The sequence below is a fragment of the Salvelinus alpinus genome, chromosome 11 (genome assembly GCF_045679555.1).
Source record: "Salvelinus alpinus chromosome 11, SLU_Salpinus.1, whole genome shotgun sequence".
Taxonomy (NCBI): domain Eukaryota; kingdom Metazoa; phylum Chordata; class Actinopteri; order Salmoniformes; family Salmonidae; genus Salvelinus; species Salvelinus alpinus.
In genome coordinates this window covers 68,434,356-68,462,052 of record NC_092096.1, presented here as the reverse complement: position 1 = coordinate 68,462,052, position 27,697 = coordinate 68,434,356, and the positions used below count along the sequence as shown (strand labels likewise).

The 27,697-nt window shown below is 45.5% G+C and overlaps 1 protein-coding gene across 4 annotated transcripts; it reads left to right on the top strand.

The window, feature by feature from the left end:
- On the top strand, nucleotides 1-27,697 carry per1b (period circadian clock 1b). Of its 4 annotated transcripts, none has more exons than XM_071334081.1 (12): nucleotides 1-38; nucleotides 17,602-19,166; nucleotides 19,332-19,914; nucleotides 20,108-20,532; nucleotides 20,823-21,088; nucleotides 21,236-21,348; nucleotides 23,326-23,484; nucleotides 23,874-24,149; nucleotides 24,281-25,104; nucleotides 25,249-25,426; nucleotides 25,676-26,034; nucleotides 26,188-27,697. In XM_071334081.1, the coding sequence occupies exons 2-12, from the start codon at nucleotides 18,390-18,392 to the stop codon at nucleotides 26,383-26,385; spliced, it is 4,158 nt and encodes a 1,385-aa protein (XP_071190182.1). In that variant the 5' UTR covers nucleotides 1-38; nucleotides 17,602-18,389; the 3' UTR covers nucleotides 26,386-27,697. The 4 variants fall into 4 exon arrangements, with proteins under 4 accessions (XP_071190182.1, XP_071190180.1, XP_071190183.1 ...); XM_071334079.1 differs by lacking the exon at nucleotides 1-38 and adding an exon at nucleotides 9,911-10,071; XM_071334080.1 differs by lacking the exon at nucleotides 1-38 and adding an exon at nucleotides 14,635-14,918.

Genomic DNA, 27,697 nt, shown 5'->3' with positions numbered 1-27,697 from the left:
TAACTGCTCGTAGCCTGCCTGATTGGGTAACCATTTGGGTGAGTAATGGGTTTTACCTAGGCAGTTTAGCCTACAAGTTCCAGGAACATTAGCAGGCCAGTAATATGGTGTATTTTGTCAGGGTGTATTGCGCTGACAGAAACATGCAAATGCAGGGATTTTTTGTGGAGCGTAATATGAACTATGATAATAGATGCGCGCAGAGAAAGTTTTATCCATAGTTTCAGCGTTTGGCTATGGAGCCAGATACCTGTCAAAAGGTCGAACGTCGGGATCGTAAGAAAATCCATAAGTAAATTGTTAGGCTCGTAAGAAAAGCCATGCGTGAAACATGAACGTAAACGTGACATTTAATCTGTGAACATACAAACGCCGTGTTACGATTACAGATTTAACATTTTACGCTTCAACTAATATTGTTTTACAATAATACCTTTCAGAGTTTTGGCAGTTTTATCTCACCAACAAAAAAACGTACACCAAACGGTCTGTGAGTAGTGCTACTCGAACGAGCATAACGCAGTATTAAAAAAAACAAAAAGGGGTATCCTGCGTGTTTTCAATTTAAAATTCTCTATTACTCCTGTTGCGTTTAATTCATATTTAGGTAACTAATGTAATCAAATGTATTTATAAAGCCCTTCTTACATCAGCTGATATCAAAGTGTTGTACAGAAACTCAGCCTAAAACCCCAAACAGCAAGCAAGGCAGGTGTAGAAGCACGGTGGCTAGGAAAAACTCCCTAGAAAGGCCAGAATTTAGGAAGAAACCTAGAGAGGAACCAGGCTATGAGGGGTGGCCAGTCCTCTTCTGGCTGTGCCAGGTGGATATTATAACAGAACATGGCCAAGATGTTCAAAGATGACCAGCAGGGTCAAATACTTTGAAATAACTGCTGGTAATGGATTTGTTTGCCATTTTAAGACTAGATAGCAGTGACGTTTCATTCCGCTAGGTGTATCTACAGCATGGTCATATCTCTGGGTGAAGTGGACATCCTCATGCGTGCGCCTTATAAAAACGACATAAATAAAGATCAATACATCAAACTACCCCTAGGTGGAGCCATATCCTTTTCTAACAAGCAGACCGACGTTGTCTATCAGTCTGCACATGCACAGACTCTGCTGTAAGTTATGTTGCTGTATACTGAACAGAAATAGAGATGCAACCATATCATTGAATTTGCTGAGTTACAGTTCATATGAGGGAATCAGTCAATTGAAATAAGTTCATGTAGGCCCTAATCTATGGATTTCACATGACTGGGAATACAAATAGGCATCTGTTGGTCACAGATACCTTAAAAAATGGACCTCACAATGGACCTCAGCATTCGAATTGCCATCGATTAAAATGCAATTGTGTTGTGAGTAGCTTATGCCTGCCCATACGATAACCCCGCCGCCACTATGGGGCACTTTGTTCTAGAGGTCGGACGATTAATTAGGGCCGATTTCAAGTTTTCATAACAATCGAAAATCGTTATTTTTGGACGCCGATTTTGCCGATTTTTAAAAATATATATATTTCTTTTACACCTTTTATTTAACTAGGCAAGTCAGTTAAGAACACATTATTATTTTCAATGACGGCCTAGGAACAGTGGGTTAAACTGCCTTGTTCAGGGGCAGAACGACAGTTTTTTACCTTGTCAACTCAGGGATTCAATCTTGCAACCTTACGGTTAACTAGTCCAACGCTCTAACCACCTGCCTCACGGGAGCCTGCCTGTTACGCGAATGCAGTAAGAAGCCAAGATAAGTTGCTAGCTAGCATTAAACTTATCTTGTAAAAAACAATCAATCAATCATAATCACTAGTTAACTACACATGGTTGATGATATTACTAGTTTATCTAGCGTGTCCTGGATTGCATATAATCGATGCGGTGTGCATTCGCGAAAAAGGACTGTCGTTGCTCCAACGTGTACCTAACCATAAACATCAATTCCTTTATTAAAATCAATACACAGAAGTATATATTTTTAAACCTGCATATTTAGCTAAAAGAAATCCAGGTTAGCAGGCAATATTAACCAGGTGAAATTGTGTCACTTCTCTTGCGTTCATTGCACCGCCAGAGTCAGGGTATATGCAACAGTTTGGGCCGCCTGGCTCATTGCGAACTAATTTGCATAACATTGAAGGTTGTGCAATGTAACAGGAATATTTTGACTTATGGATGCCACCCGTTAGATAAAATACGGAATGGTTCCGTATTTCACTGAAAGAATAAACGTTTTGTTTTCGAGATGATAGTTTCCGGATTCGACCATATTAATGACCTAAGGCTCGTATTTCTGTGTGTTATTATGTTATAATTAAGTCTATGATTTGATAGAGCAGTCTGATTGAGCGATGGTAGGCACCAGCAGGCTCGTAAGCATTCATTCAAACAGTACTTTTGTGTGTTTTGCCAGCAGCTCTTCGCAATGCTTCAAGCATTGCGCTGTTTATGACTTCAAGCCTATCAACTCCTGAGATTAGGCTGGTGTAACCGATGTGAAATGGTTAGCGGGGTGCGCGCTAATAGCGTTTCAAACGTCACTCGCTCTGAGACTTGGAGTAGTTGTTCCCCTTGCTCTGCATGGGTAACGCTGCTTCGAGGGTGGCTGTTGTCGATGTGTTCCTGGTTCGATCCCAGGTAGGAGCGAGGAGAGGGACGGAAGCTACACTGTTACACTGGCAATACTAAAGTGCCTATAAGAACATCCAATAGTCAAAGGTTAATGAAATACAAATCGTATAGAGAGAAATAGTCTTATAATTCCTATAATAACTACAACCTAAAACTTCTTACCTGGGAATATTGAAGACTCATGTTAAAAGGAACCACCAGCTTTCATATGTTCTCATGTTCTGAGCAAGGAACTGAAACGTTAGCTTTCTTACATGGCACATATTGCACTTTTACTTCTCCAACACTTTGTTTTTGCATTATTTAAACCAAATTGAACATGTTTCATTATTTATTTGAGGCTAAATTGATTTTATTGATGTATTATATTAAGTTAAAGTAAGTGTTCATTCAGTATTGTTGTAATTGTCATTATTACAAATACATTTTTAAAAATCGGTATCTGCTTTTTTTGGTCCTCCAATAATCGGTATCGGCGTTGAAAAATCATAATCGGTCGACCTCTACTCTGTTCACAACGTTAACATCAGCAAACCGCTCACCCACACAACGTCATATACGTGGTCTGCGGTTGTGAGGCCAGTTGGAGGTACTGCCAAATTCTCTAAAACCATGTTGGAGGTGGCAAATGGTAGAGAAATTAACATTCAATTCTCTGGCAACAGTTCTGGTGGACTTTCCTTTAGTCAGCATGGCAATTCAACACTCCCTCAACTTGACACATCTGTGGCATTTTGTTGTGTGACAAAACTGCACATTTTAGTGGCCTTTTATTGTCCCCAGCACAAGGTGCACCTGTGTAATGATCATGCTGTTTAATCAGATTCTTTATATACCACACCTGTCAGGTGGATGGATTATCTTGGCAGAGGAGAAATGCTCACTAACAGGGATGGAAACAAATCTGTGCACAACATTTGAGAGAAATACAGTTTTGTACATATGGAACATTCCTGGGATCTTTTATTTCAGCTAGTGAAACATGAGACCAACACTTTACATGTTGAATTTATATTTTTGTTCAGCTTAAGTATGTGACAAATCTGATGGGTTTCTGCCCTCTAGTGGCTAGATAGATGCCAAGTCCTTACTATCCTCCTTTCCTTGTTTCCTTTCCTTCATGGCCACTGATCTGAGAGGGGTTGATAGGTTTAGGCAATATACAACAGCAAGCTTTCCAACCGTTGAGGCAAGCGGAATTGGGTCACCTGGGGGTGTTGGGACACAGCATCTCAATTAGGGCACAATGTTGCGGAACATTCAGATATAAATATATTTAGTAGAACAAACATGCACCTGTGACATGCAGAATGAGGTCAGTTTTATTCTTAATAGTTCTATCTACAACGTTCCACAATGTTTGCCTGCGCTGAACCTGACCTTATTGTCTCTCATTATGTTCAATAAGAGGTACAGGAACTGAATACCGGTAGGAACTGAATACCGGTACAGATGCAGGTACTCGGTTCCGGTGAGCTCCTTCCCAAGTCAAGCACTGCTTAGAGTTCAATTATCAGAATGAAAAGTGACCTAATCAAGTTGTATACATTTAAAAGGTAGACTCCCCGACATGACGTTGCCACGAGCAGCACCGGAGATATTGAAATGAGTGAGATGCAACACGTTGCTTTCACACAGTCACACACAGTATCTGTACATGTGCACGGGTTAGCTTCACGCTGTTCACAGCCTGGTAGCCAGGGCACACAAAAAAAGCGGAGAAGTTGAGCCTCACACTTCAACGCTCTTAGTTATTGCGGAAATTTACCCACTATGCTGTTTACTTTCTTCAGCTACGTCATATCGCTGAGTCTACCTTTTAAAATGACCTTGTAGGGAAGACACCCTGAGACACTGCTGTGGGCTTTGGCATAGGGGTCTCACACCTGTTGTCATGGAGACTTGATAGTGAGGAAATTAACATAATAACATTTTGTCATGAACAATTACTAAACAATTTTTATAACACTTTTTACCATCCTGTCCGGGTGAGGTAATATCTTATTTACATACAGTTGAAGTTGGAAGTTTACATACACCTTAGCCAAATACATTCAAACTCAGTTTTTCACAATTCCTGACATTGTTGGAAAAATTACTTGTGTCATGCACAAAGTAGATGTCCTAACCGACTTGCCAAAACTATAGTTTGTTAACAAGAAATTTGTGGAGTGTTTGAAAAACGAGTTTTAATGACTCTAACCTAAGTGTATGTAAACTTCCGACTTCAACTGTAGGTTAATCTGGCCTTTGTGCTCATAGCCAGTGCTTGGCTTGGGCCAGAACACACTGGTACTGAGTAGTAACTACGAGCACCTCAAATAAAACATTTTACGGCTTGAATACTGGTAATGTACCTCTTATAGAATAATGGCTTAATTACGGCATTTCCCGCCACCTATTTTCCATCCACTTTAAGCACTGATCATAGCCTCATAGTCCTGCGGTCTTTTTGGATCATGTTAGTCAGTGAAGTGAAGAATACACAAGTTGCTGTTACCATCACTTTTCTATTCATGATAAAAGGTATGATAACTCCCCCCACACACACAGTTACCTCATCACGTTGTTTGCTACCAGTTCCTTTCAATCAGTATGATAGTACACCAACTGGCATGAATGTATACCCTGATTACCTGTGTGTGACTTGGTCAAGTATGTGTCAACCTGGGTTGCCTGCACTTCTTGTTCCAAAGTCAACAGGCGACACTTGACCAGAAAATCTAGCTTCAGGTTAGTGGGCCACAGTTGACTTTCTAGGTCAAAGGCCACTCATCATCACACGAGGCTACGGATCTGTTATACATGTGTATTCACACAGGCAAACTACCTCTGTACATGTACCAATTGCCACTTTAATTAATATTCTAGTAACACATTTGACTTAAAACCCACAAATATAATGCATTAGGATGCCGTTATAATGCATTATGATGCCGTTATAATACATTATGATGCCGTTATAATACATTATTATGCCGTTATAATGCAATATTATGCTGTTATAATGCAATATGATGCTGTTATAATGCATTATGATGCTGTTATAATGCATTATGATGCTGTTATAATGCCTTATGCCGTTATAATGCAGTATGATGCTGTTATAATGTGTTGCGGAGCCATTTACACCTAAACCTCTACAGTTAATTATATTGAATTGATTAATAATGCACAAGCTCTGCCTGTTACCGTACGTGGGTATGTCAGAACTGTTTGATCACATTCAGTAAAAGTTGAAGCTAGCCTCTGTTTCAGAGCATCAGTTCTGTTGCTTATCACCGACTAAGCAAACAGACTGATCTATAAATACAACAACTCATTATGGGGTTTTCTAGGTCAGTCTGATCAGTTGCTGTGCAAAATCGGTGATCAGCGATAAAAGCAGAATTGATGCTGTTTTTCTCACAAACATGACCTACACGTGCTAAATAACCGCTAGCCTAGCGCCGCTAGGTAACCTGAGGTCACCGTCACAGGTTCTGTCACTCTCCTCATCTCCTACCTGGCCCTGCCCCAGACCATAATCACAGCCAACTACCCACAGTAAATATCACAGCCAAATACACAGAGTAAATATCGGGCCAAATAATCCTCCTACCCGACTTCCAAAGGAATATAAAGAAATAAGTAGGCGGTGACCTGCAGGACTTTTTGACACACTCAGCGTTTAAAAAAAACTCCAAACACATGTCAATTACAGTAGATGTCAAATCAAATTGTATTTGTCACATGCTCAGAATACAACAGGTGTAAACCTTACTGTGAAATGCTTACTTACAAGCTCTTAACCAACAATGCAGTTAATGAAAGAGTTAAGAAAATATTTACTAATTAAACTATAGTAAAATAAAACTAAAAAGTAATACAATAACGAGGCTATATACAGGGTACCGTGTCAATGTGCAGGGGTACAGGTTAGTCAAGTTATTTGTACATGTAGGTAGGGGTGAAGTGACTATGCATAGATAATAAACAGTGAGTAGCAGCAGTGTAAAAACAAAGGGAGGGAAGGTCGTGTCAATGTAAATTGTCCGGTGGCGATTTGATTAATTGTTCAGCAGTCTTTTGGCTTGGGGGTAGAAGCTGTTAAGGAGCATTTTGGTCCTAGACTTGGTACTCCGGCACCGCTTGCCTTGCGGTAGCAGAGAGAACAGCCTATGACTTGGGTGACTGGAGTCTTTGACAATTTTTGGGGCCTTCCTCTGACACCGCCTAGTATTTAGGTCCTGGATGGCAGGAAGGTTGGCCCCAGTGATGTACTGGGCCGTACGCACTACCCTCTGTGGAGCCTTACAGTCAGATTCCGAGCCGTTGCCATACCAGGCGGTGATGCAACCTGTCATTATGCTCTCGATGGTGCATCTGTAGAACATTTTGAGGATCTGGGGACCCATGCCAAATCTTTTCAGTCTCCTGAGGGGGAAAAGGTGTTGTCATGCCCTCTTCACGACTGTCTTGGTGTGTTTGGACCATGATACTTCTTTGGTGATGTGGACACCAAGGAACTTGAAACTTTCAACCCGCTCCACTACAGCCCCGTCAATGTTAATGGGGGCCTGTTCGGCTCTCCTTTTCCTGTAGTCTACGATCAGCTCCTTTGTCTTGCTCACATTGAGGGAGAGGTTGTTGTCCTGACACCACAATGCCAGTTCTCTGACCTCCTCCCTATAGGCCGTCTCATCATTGTCGGTGATCAGGCCTACTACCACTGTTGTGTCGTCAGCACACTTAATGGTGTTGGGAGTCGTGTTTGGCCACGCAGTCTTGGGTGAACAGGTTGCAAAGATCTACGGGTGGGTTTGTGGCAGCCCTTTCACAGACTCTCCTTCACAACCAGACAACCAACCAATCATGTCCTGCTCACCTTAGAGACTTTGAATCAACCTTGTACACTTAGTTTCAGTGGGGGGGGGGGGGGAAGAGGAGAAATATTAGAGCTGTTAGACTGGCTGATCTGTTGAGATACAGGTTGCTTTCCTGTAACTGGGTTATGCTACTGTGTGCTTGTGCTGTGAAAAACTTAAACACACATTGAAAAGCTAGTTGGCTTCAGCTATTCAAACACAACAGAGGCATTGCAGTGCCACTCATAGTGCAGGTTATACCAAGAGATGCATGAATATGCAGGCTAAAGTGTTTGAGTGTAATTATGTTGGTCCTATTGGATTCAGAATGAAATGTATTCCAAATAAAGATGTTTACACGTCATTTAACCTCCATCAAATTGTATTTTAGCAGCCATATTGGATTTTGGACGCCATATTGGATTTTGGACGTCATATTGGATTTCAGGCAAAATCCAGGGTGGCCGCAAAGATCATCAGTGGTGGACCCCTGACTAATTGCAAGAGTAGGGACTAAAGATAGAAAATCCTTCAATGAACATTGGACCCCCCCCACACACCACAAAAAAATGAGTGTTTTGATGTCTGTCCCAACTTGTTTTCCTTAGAGCCGATTTAAAATAGTCACAACATCAGGAGACGTGTAGCTATCCCTTTGTTTTCACAGAGCACCATACAGCACTGAATGAGAGGACATTTGACTTGGCAAGTTTTCTATTAATCATCAGCTAACGAAAAGTAAAGCTTACATTCATCATAAGTATTCACAGGTCTATATTTCCGAGATGCATTAAGATATCCTAATGCTGTTCGTTTTTGTGTATGTTGGGTAGACAATTTAAAACTACTTGTAATTCCACATTTTAGCAATATCAGAGCTTGCAATGGGTTACATGTGGCTCATCGCCCCTCAGCCAGACATTCTGCACTGTTTGAGTTTAGGGGGTGTGTCATCATATCTATCAATTTAACCACTTTTGCAGTAAACTATGTTTTCACAATGTAAGAAATTGTATAAGATACTGGTAACTTGTTTTAACCACTTCTCAACATAAGCTATTCTTGGCACAACATGCACCCATCCCCTCTACTTTGTCAGACCCACACACACATCCCCTCCCCCATGAATAGGGCCTGTGAAAACAAACGCACATGCAGGATGCCTTTGGATGTGAATAGGACAAAGAACTGTGTGAAAAGCCAATGGAATGTCGACATCAGGCCGAACAGGACTACCTACGACCCAGATCGACCAATCGGAAGGCCAGACGACAAGATCAACCTACTTTGCTTGTTGTCTATATAATCTGTATGTACTGCTTAGAGGGGTCTCTTCTCCGACGATTTCATAAGAATCTGACAGAAAGGGGCCGTGCACGTTTTTGCCTGATATCTTTACACTTTAATAAAACGGCCTTATAATAAAATTATCCACCTCGTCCTATGTCTCCACTTGGTCTCCTGTCTCCAGTAAACGTTTTATCAACAACAACCATCCATTTCATAGACGGGAGACATTAGAGATGTGAAAAAACATGGTTCTGTTTCGTTCTACCTCGGATAGCGGTATTTAAAAAATAATTGATTGACCACTAGCCTATATGTATGTGCAACGATCTAGTAATAGTTTATAATAGTCTACAAAATCATTGAAAAGTATTTGATGACCTCATATCAGTGCCCCCACGCGATCAGGACATTGGGGCTATTCTGTAGAATTCTAATTCACGGTCACTTTTCGCACTGCCCTAGTTTTGAAGACTGTTTACCAGAAATACCATGTCTCAACCACCCAGCCAGCCGCGTGATTTTCGAGTTGGGTTGGGAGAATATTCATCGTCACGGTGCTAGTCTTGCAGAGGCACGTTGCTTTGTGCATGGACATCTTTCCAGCAGCTGCAAGTAATTGTATAGTGGCGCACGTGCAAAAAAAAGAAAGAGGTTAACAAATTACAATGCCACTGTTTTTAACGTCCCAGTTTACTACTTCGTATGCGAAGCTTTGTCAGTAAATGATGTATTACAGGATTGCATTCAACAGGATTAATAACAGTTGTGTTTTCTTTGTTGATGATGTTGTGTACACTGATTTTGAGACAGTTCGGTCCCTAGAAGCACAGTGAGGGCACTGGGCCGTCATTGTAAATAATAATTTGTTCTTAACCGACTTGCCTAGTTAAATAATGGTTACATTTTTTTTTTAATAAAAAAATCTACAAGTCTGTTTTGAGTTTCGGAGAGCATGCACGATGCAACGTGCGAGTTAAGCACAGCAGAGTCCCGTGTGTCAAGCGCCGCTCTCCTCGACCAATGGGAACATTCCTGGGTGTAACTGGGCTGGGTATTTGCTAACTGGGAGCCAATGAGTTTGTTCAATAGAAATGACCATGGAACCGATACAGGGCACGTGTACCTATGCGTGTAGACTGACATGGGCGAAGCGAAAAGTGTGTGGTACGACAGAACAGAAACGAAGAAGGGGAGAGAAGTCCACTATCTCTATGGTCCATACCTTTTGAATTAAGACATTACTTATTGACGAGGACTATTCGAGAACAATATCGAAACAAGAGAAATTAAAGGTAAGAATATATATTTTTTTACAATAACAGTATTTGCGCTTTGGGACTGGTGTCTGAATAGAACGTCAACCAATGCCAACTAACGTTAGCTATGTCGCATTTTTTTCCGGTTTATTTACAGTTTTTGTAGATATATATATATATATAGTTAGTCGCACATTGTGTATGTATTCTATGGCCCGTAAACGCATTCAACTGTTAGTCAACACCAGCTGTTTAGCAAGCATGTGACAAAGACATGTTGATTACTTAGTTGTATCGTATAAAAAAAATGTATCTAAAGATCACCCGGCAGCTAACATGACCACGCTGACTCAAATGCATCCACCGGGCAATGAAGGCTTTGCTGCTTTTGGCTCGTTGACTGTGACTTTGACTGGCCCAAAATAATAAGGATATTCTAACTAGTTATGCGTGGTGATAGGATCTATTAAAATGTGACGTATAACTTTATTGTAACCTTAACTTTATCTTGTTACTGTATTACATTTTCACTTGCAAGATAGTTTACTGTAGCTTTTCCTGAACATGCCAGCCAATCAGGTTTGGGAAGAGAGACAAGGGATTACAAGGGGAGAGGTGGAATTTCAGATGCAGAATAGAGGGGGCTGTGTCTTGTTGATTTATTTTTATTTAACCTTTTATTTAACTAGGCAAGTCAGTTAAGAACACATTCTTATTTACAGTGACGGCCTACCAAAAGGCCTCCTGCGGGGACGGTGCCTGTGATTTTTTTTTTAAATACTGTAATTGTGGCCAAAAAGACACATCAGAACAGATGAGATTAAAAATAACACTCAGCACTTTGAAACAAACGATCGTTAGCCTAACCCGAAATTTACTGGCCTGATTTGGTCAAAAGAGGACACCCAACAAAGATTAGGCTACACAGCACGATCGCTAGAGCGAGAGGGGGGACAGGGAGAGAGCCAATGACTCGGGAGTCAGCATATTTTTATTTATTTAACTAGGCAAATTAGTTAAGAACAAAATCTTATTTACAATGACGGCCTGAACAAGGCCAACTGACTTGTTCAGGGGCATAACATAAAGACAGATCTTTGCCTTGTCAGCTCGGGGATTCGATCTAGCAACCTTTCGGTTACTGGCCCAACGCTCTAACCACTAGGCTACCTGATATCTGTCTGAGAAAACAACATAATCCTTTAGAAACAGTGTCCTCGTTGCAAACGGCTACAACAGCGTGCATTAAATGCCATCCACCTCTCCTGGTGGGAGAGTGAATGTGTTGATGGAGCTGGGCTGTAGATTTGATTAGAGCTTTGGATGTGTTTTCTAGACAGGTCACTATTGGTGGCCTCTTCTAACAAACGGCATGTTATCCTAGAGGAATAAGTTTGGTTTACCTCAGAGAGGTGTGTAATTCATTGGGCGTAAACAACAACGGTCCTTCCCAGTGTACCTGTTTTCTCACATTTATTTTCTACACCAAACCAGTTGGTTCACATCCATTACTGCATTACGCCCTGTGGTTGTTTCTTGCATGGCATCAACAAGTCACTGGTAGACAGTTAGCCACCTGGCTAACAAAGCATGCTGGGAGATTCATTGGAAGTTTAGTAGGTAAGTTGCGTATCAGTGAAGTGACTGACTGGTGGAGAGGTTGAGGAAAACTTTCTAGATTGTAAAATTACGTTTCTTGTACTTGTTACATTCAGCTTCTCCAGTGTTAACCAGCGCCTTCAACTGTTTCACAACTGTAACGCCACTAATATCCTTTTACGGATCACGTCTTATCACAATAGTCGAGTAAGTCCACCGATTTTGCTGTCAGGTCACACTGTAAGTGACCGTTTCTACGGTAACTATAACCGTTTCTACGGTAACTATGACCGTTTCTATAGTAACTTAACAGCTTCGCCGGGGCTCAAGTTAATCATTTGATGCATGATATAGGCTCAAGTGGAAAAAGTCAGCCAATCAGTCTAATATGCAAATGTTTTGAGAATAAAACGTATTGGGAAATGGATTTGACAGTTTTCTCATGAGCTTGAACATTTGGGACATTTGACAGTTTCTTTTGAGCATTGTTCTCTAATGGTTTTAGTTTGCTTGGACATATTTTGTTTACATGAAATGTCAGTGCTGATGAGCCCATGTCTCGGTCAGCTTCGACTCCTACGGTTGATTGAAACCTATTGATTCAACGATTTGAAACGTACAGTCATGTCTCAGGCTCATCTCTTTTGGTGGCTGTTTTTTAAATCCATTATTTAGTTTTAGTATTTGATGACTCGTGGTTGTAATGCAGAGTCTACCAAAGCAGCAACACTCGGGTATAGCTTTAACGATAATGCCACGATGGTTACAATATCTACGGCTCCTGTAATTACAGTGTGATGGCACACAAAATTACACTCAGCACTTTGAAACAAACGATCGTTAGCCTAACCCGAAATTTACTGGCCTGATTTGGTCAAAAGAGGACACCCAACAAAGATTAGGCTACACAGCACGATCGCTAGAGCGAGAGGGGGGACAGGGAGAGAGCCAATGACTCGGGAGTCAGCATATTTTTATTTATTTAACTAGGCAAATTAGTTAAGAACAAAATCTTATTTACAATGACGGCCTGAACAAGGCCAACTGACTTGTTCAGGGGCATAACATAAAGACAGATCTTTGCCTTGTCAGCTCGGGGATTCGATCTAGCAACCTTTCGGTTACTGGCCCAACGCTCTAACCACTAGGCTACCTGATATCTGTCTGAGAAAACAACATAATCCTTTAGAAACAGTGTCCTCGTTGCAAACGGCTACAACAGCGTGCATTAAATGCCATCCACCTCTCCTGGTGGGAGAGTGAATGTGTTGATGGAGCTGGGCTGTAGATTTGATTAGAGCTTTGGATGTGTTTTCTAGACAGGTCACTATTGGTGGCCTCTTCTAACAAACGGCATGTTATCCTAGAGGAATAAGTTTGGTTTACCTCAGAGAGGTGTGTAATTCATTGGGCGTAAACAACAACGGTCCTTCCCAGTGTACCTGTTTTCTCACATTTATTTTCTACACCAAACCAGTTGGTTCACATCCATTACTGCATTACGCCCTGTGGTTGTTTCTTGCATGGCATCAACAAGTCACTGGTAGACAGTTAGCCACCTGGCTAACAAAGCATGCTGGGAGATTCATTGGAAGTTTAGTAGGTAAGTTGCGTATCAGTGAAGTGACTGACTGGTGGAGAGGTTGAGGAAAACTTTCTAGATTGTAAAATTACGTTTCTTGTACTTGTTACATTCAGCTTCTCCAGTGTTAACCAGCGCCTTCAACTGTTTCACAACTGTAACGCCACTAATATCCTTTTACGGATCACGTCTTATCACAATAGTCGAGTAAGTCCACCGATTTTGCTGTCAGGTCACACTGTAAGTGACCGTTTCTACGGTAACTATAACCGTTTCTACGGTAACTATGACCGTTTCTATAGTAACTTAACAGCTTCGCCGGGGCTCAAGTTAATCATTTGATGCATGATATAGGCTCAAGTGGAAAAAGTCAGCCAATCAGTCTAATATGCAAATGTTTTGAGAATAAAACGTATTGGGAAATGGATTTGACAGTTTTCTCATGAGCTTGAACATTTGGGACATTTGACAGTTTCTTTTGAGCATTGTTCTCTAATGGTTTTAGTTTGCTTGGACATATTTTGTTTACATGAAATGTCAGTGCTGATGAGCCCATGTCTCGGTCAGCTTCGACTCCTACGGTTGATTGAAACCTATTGATTCAACGATTTGAAACGTACAGTCATGTCTCAGGCTCATCTCTTTTGGTGGCTGTTTTTTAAATCCATTATTTAGTTTTAGTATTTGATGACTCGTGGTTGTAATGCAGAGTCTACCAAAGCAGCAACACTCGGGTATAGCTTTAACGATAATGCCACGATGGTTACAATATCTACGGCTCCTGTAATTACAGTGTGATGGCACACAAAATTACACTCCCCTGCTGAAATGTATAGATTTAAAGTACTCATTAGTACTGGGTCATTCAAAGTCTTATACGTTGGCCTACTAAATATGGCTCAGACTGCGTCTTCAAATGGATTTTGCCTACGCTAAGAAATATACGGCTCAGCCCTGATTTTAATAGCCTATGCGTTGTATGTGACGTCTTCTCCAGGCTGCATCTGTTCCATGAACGAGGTTAGTCTCCTAACGTTTGTGAGGGAGGGGTAGGTAACCTGTTGTCACATTGTGACAAGTTTGATGTAATATCAGGATTTTCCCATGTGGGAGCTCCATTTTTATTTTATTTTAGGCCCTGTCGAAAAGAAACAAACTCACTTATTTTTAAGGCATCATGTTTTTTTTCTCAATAAATATGTTTATCACTACTGTGGGAAAGACATTTTTAAATCAGTCTTTTTTTTTTATGGACTCTTAGCAGGACATTTGGTTTTTCATCATAGTGGTACGGGCACTGTGAGAAACATGCACAGTACTAAGTTATCTGTCATTGGCTGGGCGCTCTGTCCAATGAGCAGCCTGTGAGGCTCGGGTAAAGCACAGCCGAGTACACGTGCATCATGTGTTTTAAACAGAGGAGCAGAAGGGAGCGATGACGGGCCACTAAAATCTCACTCCACACTCTGGGAGTTATATGCCAGGAACAGAATTTACAGACGCTCACAGAGACACCAACGGACCCGCCCGCCTCAACCTACAACCGTGGATATTTGTTTTTATTTACTGCTCGCGTGATCGTGCCGAACTTAATCGTTTGAGCCATATGCCATGCCATCTTCTCTGCTACGTCTTAGCAACATTAGTAGAAGATACGTTTCTGATTCATCGACGTGTGTCTGTAACACATCTGCACATTGTGGTAGGAATTTAATTTATTTTTTAATCTCTAGATGTATTATAGTTAGAGTGATAGTTAGAGTGATATATTATAGTTTATTATAGTTAGAGTGATATATTATAGTTAGAGTGATATACATGGACCCATATTTCTCAATATGGGTCCATGTTTCCTTGGTTTCAGATTCTGTACAAGAATCTAGGCTGTTTTACTGCTGTTAATGTATAAAAAAATAAACGAGGGGTAAAGTAACCAAAAAAAGATTGATTTAGAATCTGAAGAATATTTGAGTAATTAAAACCAAACATGTCCGGGCGGCTGGTGGGCACTTAAACTTCAGTTCCTAATGGTTTATTACATAACTGGAATAGACCACAGTTGTAAATGCTTTTGTCAGGCTACAACTGTAAAACTAGGTCTGGAGCGAAGGGACAGTTATTTGAACAAAGCGTGTGTGTTGACCTGTGTAGTTGCCGTCATCTGTAAGCAGGAACTTGCCACTTATATTGAGAAATTGTTTTGTTTGAGAAATTGTTTGTGGACACAATACTGCAATGTTGTTGTATTAGAGTGGCACAATGCCAACGTTTTCCCGGTTCCCCACTGGCTTTCGGACTCTGACGCACTCCTTGTCGGATTTCCTGTCATTATTACACAGCTTTGAACAGTAAATATATTTTCTGCCAATATTTCTTCATTCAGAGAAAAGTTTTTTTTATAGCTTGGATCCAGTTTGGATAGACCACGGGAAATGCCAGGCACCGGTAGGTGCCCATAGTTAAGATCATCCTAATAATACTGAGTTATTATGACCCTGTCAGGGTTAGGGTAGGTGAGTGGGGTATTGGGACTGCATGACTGGCTGTGGCTGCTTCAGACGTGAGCGGTTGGGTCAGGAGGTGATCCGGGTGGCTGTAACCTGAGAACAGTTACCCAGCCTGGGAAGTATGCATGGCTCGATCCATCTCCCAGTTGAGGCACAGGATGTGTTGTGCTGTGTCATCCATAGGGTCTGTCTGCCACCCAGACAACAGCTTTTTACATTTTTTTAAAATTTAACCTCTACCTAGGCAAGTCAGTTAAGAACAAATTCTCATTTTACAGCCTACAGTGGGTTAACTGCCTTGTTCAGGGGCAGAATGACGGATTTTTACCTTGTCAGCTCGGGGATTTGATCTAGCAACCTTTCGGTTACTGGCCCATCACTCTAACCACTAGGCTTCCTGCTGCCCCATATGGTGACACAGGGTTTGGTCCAACATGACTATTGCAGACACCATCGGTAGACACTATCAAATTGGTATGAGTTGGTTCATTCAATCTACTTCCATTCACTTTATAAGGTCATGTGTTCTACCGGTTTTACCGGTAATCCAAGGTGATGTTCTTGTTGTTTTTCAAGTTTTTAATCGCATCCGGCCTTGTCACTCAACACACGTATTTACTCATTCAGGCTTATCCTTCCTGAGTCATCAGCTTCTTGCTGAGCCCCTTCACTCAGACTCCGCGACCTAAGACGGCTCTTCGGTGACCGTGCTCTGCTGGGTTTAAACCTGGCTGCTGTCGACACTGCCTGCGTCACACCAATTATAGGCCACCTGATGTTGGCCCGAAAGAGAAAGTGAGCGAGAGAAGAAATGGCAAATGTGTATCAGCATTGGGCTTCTAGTTCTGAAGATTTCTGAGATTTAAGGGAGAGGTTTCTGGGGAGTAACTAGAGGAACATTCCCTGCGTAGGGGACCGGCCTGCCAACGCTCCCGGTGAACGACCATTCAGAAATAACCGCAGATCTTTATGGCACCAACCTTGGGATAGTGATGATCTTAGTTGAACAGACTAAGACTTTAACCTGTCCTGCAAGAGAATTAGGTTACCAATGACGATAGCTGAAATGACAAGTTGGCTGGCAGCAATTGAGATCTGTACCGGGGTGCAGGTGGGAGTCTTTCTATTGTAAGCTAGAGGGAGGCCTGGTTTGCACCGGTTGTCTGGGAAATGGACCAACAGTTGGGTGCTGGTCACATGTGCGCACACAATCTCACACACACAGCCAGACTCATCCATGCTGGGCAGCTAGGAACCAGCTTAAACTGCATGCTGTTCTCAGTAAAAAGACAGACCAGCTGACAGAGACTCCGAGGTAGTCGGGGACTGTTGTACCCACACAGATGTACAAATGGGAAGATGGACAGAAGGAAGCACAAGATGATTATAACATTTAATAGAAAGGTATTGACAGATGTGGACACACACACACACACACACAGAGAGAGGTACAAGTCAGCTGTCTGCAGTGCTGTCCTCTCATAGGTTTATTTGATATTCCCTTTGGCTTTCAACTGAAAAGGTGGCCTCCATTTGAGGTCTTGAAGCCTCTTCAGAGCCCCCTGGTACACCAAAGGAGCTTAGTGTCTATAAAAAACAATATACCCATCAAAGATTTAAGGAGTTGCCACTGTAAGTATTGACTAGGAGACCCCCTCACCATTTATATAATATATATATCTCTCTCTCTGTAGGCCAAACCTCCCACAAAGCCCACTGTACTGCAGTTTGGAAAAGGCAAGATAATATTGTACTGGTACAAAGCAGGTTGACAGAATGCATAGACCAGCTTCAATACATCAGACTAATCTGATCTCGAGAGAAAAGAAGTCCACACTATGAAGTCTAACCTGTTTCTTTTCTCCTTCTCCCCACCAGGTGGCCTGTAGCACAGAGAGTAACAGCAACACGGCCCAGAGAGTACCAGCCACACGGCCCAGAGAGTACCAGCCGCACGGCCCAGAGAGTACCAGCCACACAACCCAGAGAGTACCAGCCACACAACCCAGAGAGTACCAGCCACACGGCCCAGAGAGTACCAGCCACACGGCCCAGAGAGTACCAGCCACACGGCCCAGAGAGTACCAGCCACACGGCCCAGAGAGTACCAGCCACACGGCCCAGAGAGTACCGGCCACACGGCCCAGAGAGTACCAGCCACACGGCCCAGAGAGTACCAGCCACACGGCCCAGAGAGTACCAGCCACACGGCCCAGAGAGTACCAGCAGCACGGCCCAGAGCAGGCGAGACGCCAAGAGAGAAGTAGCGACCTGTTCTTTTCTGTTTCCCAGTCGTTTCTTGAGCGGAAGCAGCAGCCTCTCGATCAGTCCATCTGTGAGAGTCACGTTGGTCTACTTAGTTAGCAGAATATTATCTCTCCCTTCTGCGGGTGGAAAACCGCGGGTGGATCCCTCGCCCTTTAGCACTTGACCGGAGGGTTTCAGCAAAAACTAATATTATATTATTTTTCAACATTTTCAGGAGAAACAATGTTTTCTCTCCTTAGTGTTTTATCAACCAATCAACCAACCACGATACACAACTGCAGTCACGCTAGTCCCACCTAATCAACTGGAAAATAAACATTTTCTATAATTATCTTACATTACACTTGGTGAGAGAGCTTTATCTCAACCAAGCCTAACCAGGCTCATCCTAACCTATTATGAGTTATGCCGACTCAAACTCCGCCGCTGGCGATGACACTTGGGGACGAGTGGGAAGCGCCAATGAAGAAGAGGAGGCGGGAACAGGAGTGAGCTCCCCCGGCAGCAACAACAACCATGGCAGCCAATCGGGAACTTCAGACTTGGCCAATCGGGTGCGAGGATCCTCTCCAAGTGGATCCGGCTCCGGTGGCTCGTCTGGGGGGGACCAGAGGGGTCCCATCTCAGATGACGGGGACACTTTATCCAGCGGGAACGACTCCGGCGAGAGGGAGTCGAGTGAGGGAGGCAGCGGGTCCAGGGGACATCAGTCCAGGAGTTCCCACTGCTCCTCCAGCCAGAAGGACTCGGGCATGATGCTGGAGAACACAGAGAGCAACAAGAGCTCTAACTCTCCGTCCCAGAGCCCGTCTCCCCCCAGCAGTTCCCTGGCCTACAGCCTGCTGTCAGCCAGCTCAGAGCAGGACCCTCCTTCCACCTCCGGCTGCAGCAGCAACGAGCAGCATCAGACGGCCCGCGTCCAGACCCAGAAGGAGATGCTGAAAGCCCTGAAGGAGCTCAAGGTCCGCCTACCGGCCGAGTGCAAGGGCAAAGGTCGCTCCAGCACCCTGGACGCCCTCCAGTACGCCCTGAACTGTGTGAAGCAGGTGAGGGCCAACCAGGAGTACTATCACCAGTGGAGTGTGGAGGAGTGTCACGGCTGCAGCCTGGATCTGTCTGCGTATACAATTGAGGAGCTGGACAACATCGCCTCAGAGTACACCCTCAAAAATACAGTACGTCAACATCCTCCAAACAATGACGAAGCATTTCACACACGTATTTCAATTTCACTTTGTTTTGAAAGTAATTTTTTTTTAATGCAGTTGACTCACACGGTACACAAGCAATCATTCCTGACTCACACTCTTCCTCCCCCTTCTCTCTCCTCCTCCCTCCAGGACACCTTCTCCATGGCGGTGTCCTTCCTGACAGGCAAAGTGGTGTACATCTCCCCGGAGGGCTCATCCCTGCTGCGCTGCAAGCCAGAGAGGCTCCAGGGGGCCATCTTCTCCGAGCTGCTGGCTCCCCAAGACGTCAGCACCTTCTACAGCAGCACGGCCCCCTGCCGCCTGCCCGCCTGGGCCACCTGCATGGGCTCTGTGTCCCCACCGACAGACTGCACCCAGGGGAAGTCCATGTTCTGTCGCATCAGTGCCGACCGGGCGCAGGGAGGCGAGATCAAATACTACCCCTTCCGCATGACTCCCTATCAGCTAACCCTGAGGGACTTAGACACGTCAGACCCCCAGCCCTGCTGCCTGCTCATCGCTGAGCGGGTACAGTCTGGATACGAAGCTCCCAGGATCCCTGCGGACAAGCGGATCTTTTCCACCAGTCACACTCCCAGCTGTCTCTTCCAGGAAGTAGATGAAAGGGCTGTGCCGTTGTTGGGCTACCTTCCCCAGGACCTGGTGGGAAGCCCTGTACTCCTCTACCTCCACCCAGAGGACAGACCCATCATGGTGGCCATACATAGGAAGAGTAAGTACACCTTTTATTGTCTGTCTTCCTCCACATCTTTCAATCTTATTTTACTATTTTATTCTCATTCTGTCTGAATCCTGTCGTCTGTCTCTCTCTCTTTTTCTGTCTCTCTCTCTGTGTCTCTCTCTGTCTCTCTATCTCTGTCTCTCTCTGTTCTTCCATTCTAATCTCTTTTCCTTCCGTCTTCCAGTCCTCCAGTCTGCAGGCCAGCCCTTCGACAGCTCTCCCATGAGGATGTGTGCCCGCAGTGGGGAGTACGTGACCATCGACACTAGCTGGTCCTCCTTCATCAACCCCTGGAGCAGGAAGGTGGCCTTCATCGTGGGCCGCCACAAAGTCCGAACCAGCCCCTTGACCGAGGACGTGTTCACCCCTCTGCGGGGCTGTGAGGGCCGCCCCGCGGCCCCGGAGATCGTGCAGCTGAGCGAGCAGATCCACCGTCTCCTGGTGCAGCCGGTCCACAGTGCAGGGTCGCAGGGCTACAGCAGCCTGGCCTCAAATGGATCCTGGTCCCACGAGCAGCAGTACCGACGCACGGCCTCCTCTGCCTCCGACAGCAAGTCCACCAACGCCATGGAGGCCATGGAGGCAGCCGTGGTCGCTCTGCACAAACCGGTGAGTGGAATGAAGACACTCCGAAAGCCTATACACACGCGCACGCAGAGGTCTTCATATTTTACATGTTAGTCATTTAGCAGACTCTTCTTCAGAGTGACTTACAGACTTAATTACAGTTAAGTGCCTTGCTCAAGGCCACATCAAAAGATTGTTCACCTAGTTGGCTCGGGGATTCAAACCAGCAACCTTTTGGTTACTGGCCCAATATTTTTAACCGATAGGCTACCTACCACCCCTATATATTCACACACTGACTTTTGATGGTCATTGTGCTGTTGTTCACCCAGATGACGTTCCAGCAGATCTGTAAGGACGTGCACATGGTCAAGACCAGCGGGCAACAGGTCTTTATCGACTCTCGCAACCGAGCCCTGTCCCGGCGCCACCCTGTCACGGCGCTCCGAGCCATTGGAGAAGTGGAGCCCGTCAAGAGTCTGATCCCGGAGGTGGCGTGTCCACCCAAAACCCCGGTGTTCAACACCCAGCTGACGAAGGAGGAGTCTCCCAGTGCCTACAGCTACCAACAGATTAACTGTCTGGACAGCATCATTAGGTATGTACTGGTGGGAATACTGCTGGTTTTAATAGTGATGGTTTTGATAGTGATTCAATTTATGGTTTGAATCCTAAATTGAAATCAAGTGCACTTCATAAAGTGAACAAAATGGACTTACGTTGTCACTTCCTGTTCCCATCCCAGGTTCCTGGACGGCTGTAACGTTCCCAACACGGTTAAGAGGAAGTTTGTCTCGTCCTCTGGCACGTCCACATCGGGCGAAGACAAACAGCAGGAAACCGCTGGGAATGCAAAAGGTACATTCACCCTACATCCTGTTGGATAGACGCTGTACACCAGGTTACCCTACAGCCTGTTAGATAGACGCTGTACACCAGGTTACCCTACATCCTGTTAGATAGACGCTGTACACCAGGTTACCCTACATCCCCTGTTAGATAGACGCTGTACACCAGGTTACCTACATCCTGTTAGATAGACGCTGTACACCAGGTTACCCTACAGCCTGTTAGATAGACGCTGTACACCAGGTTACCCTACATCCTGTTAGATAGACGCTGTACACCAGGTTACCCTACATCCCCTGTTAGATAGACGCTGTACACCAGGTTACCCTACATCCCCTGTTAGATAGACGCTGTACACCAGGTTACCCTACATCCCCTGTTAGATAGACGCTGTACACCAGGTTACCCTACATCCCCTGTTAGATAGACGCTGTACACCAGGTTACCCTACATCCTGTTAGATAGACGCTGTACACCAGGTTACCCTACATCCTGTTAGATAGACGCTGTACACCAGGTTACCCTACAACCCCTGTTAGATAGACGCTGTACACCAGGTTACCCTACATCCCCTGTTAGATAGACACTGTACACCAGGTTACCCTACATCCTGTTAGATAGATGCTGTACACCAGGTTACCCTACATCCTGTTAGATAGACGCTGTACACCAGGTTACCCTACATCCCCTGTTAGATAGATGCTGTACACCAGGTTACCCTACATCCTGTTGGATAGACGCTGTACACCAGGTTACCCTACATCCTGTTAGATAGATGCTGTACACCAGGTTACCCTACATCCTGTTAGATAGATGCTGTACACCAGGTTACCCTACATCCTGTTAGATAGACGCTGTACACCAGGTTACCCTACATCCCCTGTTAGATAGACGCTGTACACCAGGTTACCCTACATCCTGTTAGATAGACGCTGTACACCAGGTTACCCTACATCCTGTTAGATAGACGCTGTACACCAGGTTACCCTACAACCCCTGTTAGATAGACGCTGTACACCAGGTTACCCTACATCCCCTGTTAGATAGACGCTGTACACCAGGTTACCCTACATCCTGTTAGATAGATGCTGTACACCAGGTTACCCTACATCCTGTTAGATAGACGCTGTACACCAGGTTACCCTACATCCCCTGTTAGATAGATGCTGTACACCAGGTTACCCTACATCCTGTTGGATAGACGCTGTACACCAGGTTACCCTACATCCTGTTAGATAGATGCTGTACACCAGGTTACCCTACATCCTGTTAGATAGATGCTGTACACCAGGTTACCCTACATCCTGTTAGATAGACGCTGTACACCAGGTTACCCTACATCCCCTGTTAGATAGACGCTGTACACCAGGTTACCCTACATCCTGTTAGATAGATGCTGTACACCAGGTTACCCTACATCCTGTTAGATAGATGCTGTACACCAGGTTACCCTACATCCTGTTAGATAGACGCTGTACACCAGGTTACCCTACATCCCCTGTTAGATAGACGCTGTACACCAGGTTACCCTACATCCTGTTAGATAGACGCTGTACACCAGGTTACCCTACATCCTGTTAGATAGACGCTGTACACCAGGTTACCCTACATCCTGTTAGATAGACGCTGTACACCAGGTTACCCTACATCCTGTCAGATCCTGTTAGATAGACGCTGTACACCAGGTTACCCTACAACCCCTGTTAGATAGACGCTGTACACCAGGTTACCCTACAGGTATATTAGACTTGTACTAGACCACTGGTCACTGCAGTCCAGACACCACAGGAGAAACGGGACACACGAGTGTGAAAGAGCGAGCGAGAGAGCGAGGGGACTCTTAATGAGAACTTTGTCTGTTCTATAAAGGCCTGCTTGTTGTGACACGCTGAACTGGGGGCGGGGTTTTACCACGAGAGCAATCCGTACGATTGACTCACCTAGGCCTGTCCGTTCGTCTGTCTGTGTGTGTGTTGGGTGCTACAGGTGGTCCAGCTACTACAGTCACCCTGGTTGGGGACTCAGCGGGGGTACACCCCCTGGCCATGCACAGCCACAAGGCGAAGAGTGTAGCCTCAGTCACCTCTCAGTGCAGCTTCAGCAGTACCATCGTCCACGTGGGAGACAAGAAGCCCCCCGAGTCAGGTGGGAAAGACAACATGGCCGCCACGCTTGTCTCCTGGCCCGTAGCAGTGTTCTGTCACGGGAGTCTGTCTACTATACCACTCCTATTAAACTAGTGGTCTGTCACGGGAGTCTCTCTCTGCCACCGGTGTCTGTCCGTGAAATCTCTCACAGTTACTTGATAGTAACTCGTAGTTGCTTGTCGTTGCTCTGTCTTGTCTTTTGTGGTTATTTTTTTCCGTCTATCTCTCTCACCCCATCTAGTTTCTGATAGCTTGTCTGTTTCTCTCTCCATGACCTTTTCTTTCTCTCTCAAGCCGCCGAGTCCAGCCTTTCTTCTTCTCAGTGTTTTTCTGAAACTGTCTATAACGTTTCCTCCTTCTCTTTCTCCTCTCTTCTCTCCTACACAGACGTTGTCATGGAAGATGCTCCTCCCACTCCTATGCCAGCCACTCCCACCACGACCAAGTCTCCACCGACCGCCACCATTGCCCCTCCCCCGCCCAGAACGACCTCTCCACCCAGCCGGAGAGGAGGTGGCCTGACCAAGGAGGTGCTCTCTGCTCACACGCAGCAGGAGGAACAAGCCTTCCTCTGTCGCTTCAGTGACCTGAGCCAGCTGAGGGTGATTGAGCCAGCCTCGGCCCTGCGCTGCCCGCTCCCCAACAGCAACCCCCGCCGCAGAGGTACAAATGCATTTCTCAACAACACTCTTTTCATCAACTAGATTTTTAACTCGGGCCACCTATCCAACTGCACTGAAATCCACACTTCACTGTTCTGTCAACTTATGCATCTCTCTCTCTCGCTCTCTCAGGAGCGTGTTCCCCTGACTACCATGCAGCTGGAGGCAGCAGTGGCCGCCGTGGAGCCAAGAGGCTGAAGCAGCAGGAGTCCTCAGAACAGAGGGGCCCTCTGGCTTTGGGCCTGACCGGACCCGTCGGGGGCCCCAACGTCGTCCCCATGAACTCCCCCCCCAGCTCCACCTACACCCTCCCAATGATGCCCCTGGGGCCTCCCACCACATCCTCCTGGCCCGCCTCCGTAGGATCCCAGGCCAGCCTGCCCTCTGTGCCCTACCCCTCGGGCACGCTCCCCCTCTACCCCATCTACCCTCCCCTCTCCCAGCCCATACAGAACCAGATGGTGCCTCCTATGATGGCACTGGTGCTGCCAAACTACATGTTCCCACAGCTACACCCCAACCTCCCCCAGATGGTCACAGCCATGAACCCAATGGGAAGCCCCATGCCCCAGCCGGGCGCCGCCATGGTTACCCCCGGCCCACAGCAATTCTTCAACCCCAACGCCGGTTTCCCCTTCCCCGGTACCAGCGCCATGCCATGCCCCATGCCTACGATGCCCTCGCTCATGCAAACTGCCATGCCTATCCAGACCCAACGGCCAGCCTCTGGGTCCAGCACCCCCCAGTCATGTAGTCAAGTACCAGTCGTCCAGGAGGGTGCAGAGTCGCCCCTCTTCCACTCTCGCTGCTCCTCCCCCCTCAACCTGCTGCAGCTTGTGGAGGAGTCGCCTAGCAACCGGCCGGAGGTCGCCACGGCGCTGGCTGTTTCCACGCTACAGGCCACGGTCCCCGCACAAGGGACTCGGGGGAGACCGGCAGATGACTCCAAGGAGAACGTGAGTTGAAAAGATGTCATTTCTAAATGTACATTATTCATTATAGTTTGAACTCAATACTTCTAGCTAAGGTATTATAACTCATATCTCTCTCCTTCCTCTCTCTCTCTCTCTCTCTCTCTCTCTCTCTCTCTCTCTCTTTAGGCCAATGATTCCAACCAGGATGGTGAATCCACCCCCAGTGACATACTGGACCTGCTCTTGCAAGAGGACTCCCGCTCAGGCACCGGCTCCGCCTCCTCTGGGTCAGGGTCCTCTGGGTCGGGTTCTGACTCCTTGGGCACTGTGTCCAACGGCTGCAGCTCCTCAGGCAGTGGAACTAGTGAGTAACCCCTCAATACTGCCTGACATGGCAAATGGAACAGAACATGTTGACATTCACGTGTCATTCTATTATTGCCTACATCGCTAGGTAAATGTCACCTAGAATGTATTGAAATGTCAAATCTTCTAGCTGTCACTCAAACATAAAGTGGGAATACCCCAATCACTAGAAAAATACTGTTCACACTGAACACTCCAGCCGGTTCAGGTCTGACCTATAACAACTTCTTCTGTCGTCTTCTCCCAGGTCGCAGTCGGAGTAGCCACACCAGCAAGTACTTTGGCAGCATCGACTCGTCAGAGAACGACCACTCCCGCAAGCAGCCAGCAGGTGGCAGCAGAGCAGGAGGAGACGGGGAGGAGCAGTTGATTAAGTGTGTCCTGCAGGATCCCATCTGGCTCCTCATGGCCAACACCGACCACAGGGTTATGATGACCTACCAGCTGCCGACCAAGGACAGGGAGACGGTGCTGCGGCAGGACCGCGAGGCCCTGCGGGCCATGCACAAACGCCAGCCCCGTTTCACTGAGGACCAGAAGAGAGAACTGAGCCAGGTCCACCCCTGGATACGTACCGGGCGCCTGCCCCGCGCCATCAACGTCTCGGTAAGCACCCCTCCCCTCTCGTACAAACGTAACTTTATTTGTTTTGTTTTATGTGAACATAGACCTACAGCCATATGACCTGTTTCATCCACAAGTGATCATACAGGAAGCGTTTTGGCTGTCAGCTAACCCTCCTCTACACCTCCCTCTCAGGCATGTATGGGGTGCAAGTCTTCCCCCTTACCAGGGAGCACCATGGACCAGGGAGGAGAGGCTCACAGAGAAGAGGGGCATGCGACGCACTCTGAAACACAAGGCAACGACCAGGAAATGACAACAGAAGAGCAGGAAGTGACCTGGCCAACGGAGGAGGAGAAAGCAAGGGCTGCCGAATCCGAAATGACCCACTGAAAGGTTGAGAAGGGATCAAGAACACTTGATTGTGAGTTTTTCTTCCAGCTGACAGACGCCACGCTAAGAGATGCAAATTCCAGGCCCAAATGTCCCAACGCTAATCCGAGAGACTCAAGACTTTGTTCGCAGGCGGTTGCGGGTAATCGAAGTGCATTCTTTTTATATTAGCTGGGACTGCTGCCATGTCAGTGTCCCTATTGGCTGGCGGTCAAATCAATTGGGACTCTGGGTCCAATCGGTCAGTCCGCTTTGTGTGTTCCATCACCAGTATGACAGTGGTTGTGAGAGAGACTGTCGACATGACAGAAAGCCTTGAAAGCACGGGGGACACGGCACACTGTTAAAATCAGTGTACCATTGGATTGTACACACCAATATATATTTTTCCTTGTGTATTTATTGAACATGTTAATTTAATAAGAAACGCTAAAGTTAAAGGTGTGAATGTGTTACAAAATGGCCACTTTATTTCACAGCACGTCTACTCCCGTTTTGGGATAGAATGGTTTCTCCTGTACAGTTCTAGTTCCTGTTGGGAGGATTCATTTCACAGGGAGAGAGGGGGAACCCTTGGTTATTTTTCTCTGTTGGGAGCTTTTTTCTGATAACCTGGGATTGTTGTAAATTGTTTTGTTTTCTGCATATTTTTTTCCACTTAAAACAAATGCTTGTTATACGAGTCAGTTTTAAGACCACATTTACACGGGCAGGTTTACTTTATTTTGTAAGCAGTATGTATATTTTATATCACTGTAAATTCTGTTCTGAGAAGAAATTGAAATTGTCTTGTGTTTGGTCAAAAACAAAACATTTTATGAAAATCAAAGTACCCTCTGATCTCAGGGGAGTAGATGTGGCTGTTTCTGTGGTAACACAATCGAATGTGGTGTCACTCTGGACAACGGGGTGCCGGTTGAACATGGTGGGACCGCTGTCCCCATTCCTGATTTGCTGGGCATTATGGTCACCCTGCAGTGAAACCGGTCCATGAAACGTTGCTGCAAACATATTTTCCTATGAAAACAGTCCAGGATACTGAACAAGGTAAAAAAAAAAAAAAAAAAATTCCAGCTTCCATAGCAACAAAGAGAACAGACTTTTGATTGGAGGCATCCATCACAAGGATTCGGGAATACTGAAAACCAGCTTGGCAATGTTCTGATGGGTTTGAAAGGAGTTTAAACAACACAGCAGAACATTGTTCAGCTCTTAAGAGTTTTTAGAGACTGTCGTTGTTTGACTGTCTCGCCTCTGTTGCACCTAATATTTTGTATTAAAAATAAGTAAATAAAAGAAATGATATCCAATG